The 7,167-nt window shown below is 41.9% G+C and overlaps 1 protein-coding gene across 2 annotated transcripts; it reads right to left on the minus strand.

Moving 5' to 3' along the window:
- Positions 1 to 291: 291 nt before the first annotated feature.
- Positions 292 to 5,819, minus strand: LOC104454262 (metal tolerance protein 11). 2 transcript variants are annotated; one of them, XM_039317325.1, is made up of 6 exons: positions 5,436 to 5,819; positions 2,622 to 2,731; positions 2,250 to 2,495; positions 1,314 to 1,394; positions 983 to 1,216; positions 292 to 874 (listed from the first exon to the last, which is right to left on the minus strand). In XM_039317325.1, the coding sequence occupies exons 1-6, from the start codon at positions 5,620 to 5,622 to the stop codon at positions 527 to 529; spliced, it is 1,206 nt and encodes a 401-aa protein (XP_039173259.1). In that variant the 5' UTR covers positions 5,623 to 5,819; the 3' UTR covers positions 292 to 526. The 2 variants fall into 2 exon arrangements, with proteins under 2 accessions (XP_039173259.1, XP_039173260.1); XM_039317326.1 differs by lacking the exon at positions 5,436 to 5,819 and adding an exon at positions 5,003 to 5,192.
- Between the last annotated feature and the right edge of the window lie 1,348 nt (positions 5,820 to 7,167).

Raw genomic sequence — 7,167 nt, forward strand, 5'->3', positions numbered from 1 at the left:
GCTATGTATGGATGATTAGAACTGCCTATAAAAAAATTCTTTAATAATTGCATAGATTTCCAATAAGAAAGGTAATTCCATTGAAAATATTACTACACACGTCCTACGCATGTCCACTGGTACGACGACGTTATCTGCTCTAATAACGAATCACTGATTTTAAGTATCTGGATAAAATAAGGTTGATAGACATTTCACATCAATGGATAGTCTCCATCAAAAGACCCCCTATACGGATAATATAATACAGAATTCTCCAAGCCTAATTCAAATAGTTTTGAGTCCAAAATATGTAGCAATATATATCTAAAGAGCTTCATACCTTTTCCCGTATACATCGCCCCTTCTAAGGTAAAACCCAGATTCAGTCATTTGGGAAATGCAGTAGTAGGCTCGATGTGAAGCAATTTTACATTTAAAAGCTACAAAAGCTGCAGCCACATGTCACTTTCCATTTTCCGTAACAATTGAATAATACACGGTTGCCTGAGAAGAGGGACTTGGAAACATAATAGAAGCATTACCATTAACTATGCGCTTGAGCATGCTCTGGCTTGTGAGAATACTCATAGTCAAGATGAACAAAGGCGCGCTCGATTTCTGGCAGGAGCTCGAGCTTCTCCTGCAAGGATTCGCCAATGTCGTGAGCCAGTTGCAGAGGCATGTCAGCCGGCAGGACGATGTCCACCTCGACAAAGTAGTGGGATCCAAAGGTGTAGGCCCTGACAGTGTCAATGTGTCTTATCGCCTTGTGATGATTCCAACAGAGATACGTGAGTTTCTGCAGGTATTCTGGAGCTGCAGATTTCCCCACGAGGGAGTTTACGTTTTCCAAGACTGTCATTGACCATGTTCGGATGGTATAGAGCGCAAGCTACGAGATGATCAAACTTTCATGAGTACAAAAAGAGAACCAAAGAGCAAGAGCACAGGAGTGATCGTGCATACACATCACAGAGAGGGAGTAGGCGGATTCACTTACGATAATAGCTCCGACAGGATCCATCCAATTGACGACATAATTAGCCAAGAGTGCAGCAATGAGACCAATGACATTGGTTATGACATCAAAAAAGTGATCCTGGGCAAATGCTTTGACAATCTCATTTGTGAATGTCCGGCAATAAAGGACTAGGAGGAATTTGACCAGAGTCACTGAGAGCATGATACCCACAAGCCATTGTTCTTGCTCTTTTGTTAGACTAAATTCAGCCTCCTGGGAACAACAGAAGAAACTCAAAAGGGTTAAAATGTTCATGATTCTTGAAGTAATCGGTCCCAACTTCATGCCCTAAAGAAAATGAAATACATACATCAGATAACAATTGCTGCAGTGACTCCAAGATAATCTGCAGTCCAAGAGTAGCCATCACAGAGGCAAAAACAAGGATTCCCTGGATGCCATTTAAATGTTAAATTCAAGAATCAAAAAACAAAATAACAGATGCAATCGGAAAAGCTATATATTCGAGTATATTAACAATAATGTCCCTATGAGCTAAATAGATTACCCACTCATATATCGGGTTCACAACATAAGTGTGAAAATCAGATTATCATATCAGTGGAAAGAGGCCAAGAGGTCCAAGTAGGAAGGGAGGTATGGAGAGACACAAGATAAAAAAATCAAGGAAAAACACACGAATTATAGTGAATCCTCTAATCAGTGCTAGGAACTCAATGAGGCGATTTTTTGCCTCTCATTCAATTGATTCAGGACTGGATTTTGATATTTCGGATGGCATTGAGAGATTTTCAAGGTAAAGTGAGATGAAAGCATCTATTCAAGATACAAAGGATAATAATTTACTTTTCTTCCCAAATCACTCTTCTTTGTCATCAAACAAAGGAGGCGTCCATTTCTTACGGCAAAGAATGTATATAAATTCATAAAATTAAAAAGAGAACAAAAGTTTCAGGTAGAGCTTGACTTACGAAAGTGTTTTCATCCATAAAACGAACCAGTCTGCTTAAAGATGGTCGAATAAGTGAAATACTAAACCACGAATTCCTCTGTCATCAATCAAGGACTTACTATACCATGACACCAATCTCATACAAGCAGCGCCATGAATATATAAATGAATTCAGGATGAAAGCGCATTGGCCTTTGAGCCCTATAAACCTATGCACGAGAAAAGAAAAGGAGAAACTTTTTAATAACCAAGAACATTGCAAGAAGCACTCACGCTAACATGAGAAAATTAGGTAACACAATTCTCATGAGCAATAATTTATGGTGGACTTACCAATGGTTGCATCCGTTTCTTTCCTATAGGATACTGATAGGGATTTGGCGTTTGCATAGAGAATGCAGTAAACCACAGGATGAAGCCGGACAACAGATCCAGAAGGGAGTCCAATGTGGAGGCTATGATGGCCAATGATCCACTTCTAATGGAAGCATATACTTTCGCTGCAAAAAGAACCATGTTTGCAACATTTGATATTCTTATGGCAAATGTTTCATTTCTAGCCAAATTCTCCTGTTCTTCCTGCAAACAGAACACCAATCATTCCAAATGGAATTGTTAGACCGGCACTTAAAACTTTTTTTCTATCAGATTGAGGTATCATATTAATTTAGTAGACAGTACAGAGCATCAAAATTCAAGAATGACCTTTGACATTCCAGGAATAAAACCACGTTCGGTTAAAGCATCCATTTCATTGAAGCCCTCAAGCATTTCCACTTGTTGCTGATAGTACTCAGCCACATTATCCTCAGGACCTAAGTCATAAAAAGTAACTGAATCTCAAAATCCAACGTTCTGTGCATGTAAAGAGCGATAGATGAAGGGAGTATAGATTTTTGAGCTCAAAAACATGTATAACAAACTCGAAATCGATATTCCAGTAAGCACCAAACCTTTGTCGTTAAAAATCACCAACCTGTGGTTGTTAGTGTACAAACATGACATGCATGCAAACAAGCGTGCTTCTCCTAAGTACACACCATCATACACAGAAGCAATTTGGCCAGTTCCAAATAAATAGGATGATGAAAACAAGAGACATGCTTGTACACGGGCTAGTACCCAAGGGCATGTGATGAGGTACTCTCATTTCAATCTCTGTCAAAGTTGCCAAAAAACTAAGAAGCTGAGACTTTATTTCAGAGTCACGACAAAATCACAACCTTAACTGTGGTTGTTAGTGCACAAACATGTCATGCATGCACACAAGTGGGCCTCTCTAAGCAACAGACAGAAAAACAACAGACATGCTTGTACACAGGCTAGTAGCCAAGGGCATGTGACGAGGTACTCTCATTTCAGTCTCTGTCAAAGTTGCCAAAATACAAAAAGGCTGAGACTTGATTTCCGATTCACGACACAAGCACAACCTTAACTGCAGGGAACAATTATGCAGGCCTTCCATGCTCCCACGTTTTATCCATCTCCAAAATTCATACTGCTAGACCATCAATCACGTTTCTTACCAACCATCTTTTTTGAAGAACTAAAATATTAATTGCTCACTCCATGCCAATGATGTAATCCCAGGTGTTGATAGCATCGCTAGATATATCAAATCTAGAGGAGCGAGAGTAAGCTTAAATTAAAATAAGTATAGATTTCTGTATCAATGCAACAAATGACAAACAAGGATGCTAGTTAACATGACTCAAGCACCAAACTAAGACCACTAAGTACGAGAAAGAAGCAATGCTAAGAATACTATAAACCTCCACTAAACTTGTGTGCAGAGGGATTTCGGAAGACCTCAGATGTTAAACAAGTGGGAATTGTGCACAAAGTGATTGGTTTCCAATGTAATCCTGCTGAATCACTTAATCAATATAGTTCAGAAAAAGAGTTTTAGTATCTTTAGCATTTCTCAGTGGACCTGTCTCAATCAGTGACACCCAAGAATTTCTCGCTAAATTACAGTACTAAAATGGCACCACAACTAAACTAACAATCAAGTGGACAAGGCCAAAACAGAATAGATTATTTCCAAAGGCTAAGAGATTCTTATCCAGAGAAGAAAGCTACGTTTGTAACAATCACCATCCCCAATCAAGCCCCCAACCAAAAAAAAAAAAAAAAAAGATGAACCAAAGACATTACAAGTTGTAGGAAAACTTTGCTGGTATGAATTCCTCATTTCTGCTGATCGCACCTTGTAACTATAGACTGTTTTCTGTAATTATCTATGGCACCTTTCCAAGGTCTCATATTTATCCCTCCCATTTGTCTAACCAAGAGACCACCACCCCTTAATCAATGTAAGTCCCCATTTTCAAAGCAATGTCATTTGAGATTTACATGAATTCTTGTAAGAAGCATTTGTACATAAAAATTACCTTGTAAAATACTGAAACGTGTAAGTTTTTCTGTAGTGGGTATATTTAGGAAGTTTTGTGAAGCAGTCCCTAGGAAAGCTTCCTTTCTTGCATCTTATCTGTTTAAACTCTAAAAGAGAAGGAAGGAAAATCCTCTTTTTACTTTCTAAGAATCTTCAAATTTCCTCCCACTTATTATTGTGAATCTTTTACTCAATCAAAGCCATACGACTCACGCAAGAGGCGTCATTCAAGTATCTAAGGGAGTATCTCCTTCCCAAATAACATTTGAAATTCGAGTAGGCTCCAGGTTTTCACCGTTTGTCATTCTGGGTTCAAGATTTCAGGATGCTCACAGCAGAGACTAGTTGCATCACCATATACACCTCTACCGACTAGATGGAGGCATCGAAAGGAAAACGCAAAGAGGAAATCAGTAGGATTGACTCGAGGGGGCGGATCTCCCTCGTTCACAACAAGGGTTCAGCTGTAAAAGGGGACACCGGGCAGAAACTTCAATCAAGAAGGGAGCACGCTTCTTCAGTTTACGCGATGGTTGCCTCCCCAGAAGAAAAGAACCCAGAGAAGAAACGAAGTGTCATCTCGAGATATTCTTCAAAAGAACCCGATTCAAAGAAAACAAAAAAGATCCTGCAGATCACGGAAGCGCCGAGAATCCAGAAGAACATGAGATGATGGGCTCGCGCGGCATACCAAAAGAAAACTGCCCGCGACAGAGGCGAAGGGAGACGATAGGATGGAACGGAGAAGAGATCGGATTGATGAAGAGACCGCGAGAGTGGAGCTCCGTCACGCCATGCCATGGCGGATGGAGAACAGTAAAGTACACCAAAAGCTATACGAAGATTCAACACAAAAAACAAAGAGGTAAAGTTAAACAACAAAAGAATAAGGCACAGGGAGATTGCACAGCACCACCATCTCTGTCTATCACGCTCGAACCTGTAACCAAGAAAAGGAGAAAGAAAAACGGCGACTGACCATCTCTCCTCACGCTAAGTATAGAACAGTAAAGCAAGGAAGCAACGCAAAGAACGCAAAAGCGTGTTGCTTTCGCCGGAAACTCGTCGAGAAAAGGAAGGAAAAAAGCCCCGGCCACAGAGAGAGAGAGAGAGAGAGAGAGAACCTAGAAGGCCCAGGCAGCAGTCGTGGAGTCCGCCGGGCTGCTTCTTCTGCGCGCGCTCCGGCGTTATCTTGAACCGGTCGAAGTTCAGCCGCCACGACCGGTCGCCGCCGCCTCCGCCGCTGGCGGCCTCCGGCAGCAGCAGCCGCTCCTCGTCGTGCTCCGACGCCACCGCCACCGCCTCCGCCATTCTCCCGGTGGGATTGCGCGACGAAAAGAGACCGCGCCGAGCGCTCCGATCCTCGCGGGAAACGGACGGGCAGAAAGAGAAAGGAGTAGCACGCACGGGCGAGGGACTCGAGGGCTCAGGGGCTTTATGGGGAATTCACGGCGGAGGAGGCGGCGGCTGGGTAGTTGTGTTTAACTCTCTTCTCACTTCTCACCACCCTCTCCTGGTCTTCCCAGTCAAACAGTGAGTACGCAAATCGCGAACAAGCGACGCCGTACCCTGGACCAGAGCGCGTACCCCTTACGCGCCTGATCCGTTCCCTTCACTTGCGTGACGTGGGACCCCGGGATTGGTCACTGCTCGCAGTTCCCGCAGCGTCGGCGATCGTCGGACGAGGACAGACCCTCTCGGGGCACGTTACGTGTCAGATCTCGTCAGACACGTGTACGGCCGCCGCGAATCCATGGCGGGGGACGTGATTGACGTGATCGTCTCCCAACCTCCCCCGACGTCTGCCCCCTGCCGACGATCTGTATCGTTCTGACTCTTGCGGCCAGCGACGAAATGCGTTCAACGTGTTCTCAACTGAAGGGACATCGTAACAACCTAACCGGAGCGTTGCTGTAAATTTCCAAAATGGCGTTCCGGAAACGTATTTCGTTGATAGGGCTAAAATGGGAAATTTAAAAATAATCATTATAGATCAGAGTTTCCTGTGTGGAAAAGCTAAGTCAGAAAGGTCTTCTTATCGTGACCTCTAAGCATTTTCAAGCTGAAGTTTTCAGGAAATATCTTCATCAAATACCCGAAACTTTTGTTTGAGGACCTTTACCAAACAGCATTCCAAATGCAACCCAAAGGACCTCCATAAAATTTCGAATTGGATTTGGACTCACAAATAGAAGCTTAGAATTCAATGTGTCGGCATGACATAGCGAATAAGTATTTTTCGTAATGTGCATCGCGTGTTACCTAGAATTCGCGTTCTGATAAACTCTCGAGTTTGGTGAACTAGCTTTTTCACATGCGATTGGTGGGTGGTATCTTAAAATGGAGAGTGAAAACTAAATCAAGTATCCAAAATTTCAAATTTATAATGTTTGGTTTCATAGAAAATATGTATGACAATCAAATAATACTAGAGTCTATAGACTAAAGGAAATATGAGAGAGAGAAACACTCAGGACTAAAAACAATCTCAAGTTGTTAGAATAAATTGTCTTGCATGAGATTATAAGTTTGATTCATGCTGAAAATAAATTTTAAAATAGCTAATGACGTGTTATTTAGTTGTTCCATATGTCGTGTGGAGAGATTTCCCCATTATTGGCATCTTAATAAGATCGTGTTGACAAGCTCATGAATATTGAATTTTCAAATCACGATCGGTACGAAATAGGTATGTGTGTGTATATACATCTTTTGTGTGGTTAGAGAAGTAGGTTTGGGTTTAATTTGAGTATTTTTCAAGGATGTTTGAGACAATTATGATAATGCTGGACAAGTTGCGCTGGTCGCTTTCCCTTCTGTTGACTAAATGGCCTAAAGAGGAAATATCTTTCTTTA

This window comes from Eucalyptus grandis, chromosome 7 (assembly GCF_016545825.1).
Source record: "Eucalyptus grandis isolate ANBG69807.140 chromosome 7, ASM1654582v1, whole genome shotgun sequence".
NCBI classification, from domain to species: Eukaryota; Viridiplantae; Streptophyta; class Magnoliopsida; order Myrtales; family Myrtaceae; genus Eucalyptus; species Eucalyptus grandis.

Bases quoted from the DNA above. Each gene is read 5' to 3' on its own strand.
- LOC104454262 (XM_039317325.1), bottom strand. From the start codon at position 5,622: ATGGCGGAGGCGGTGGCGGTGGCGTCGGAGCACGACGAGGAGCGGCTG. The intron at 1,395-2,249 runs GTAAGTCCACCA...AATGGCATCCAG, and splicing joins AGAAACGGATGCAACCATTG to GGAATCCTTGTTTTTGCCTC. The intron at 875-982 runs GTAAGTGAATCC...ATCATCTCGTAG, and splicing joins ATCCTGTCGGAGCTATTATC to CTTGCGCTCTATACCATCCG.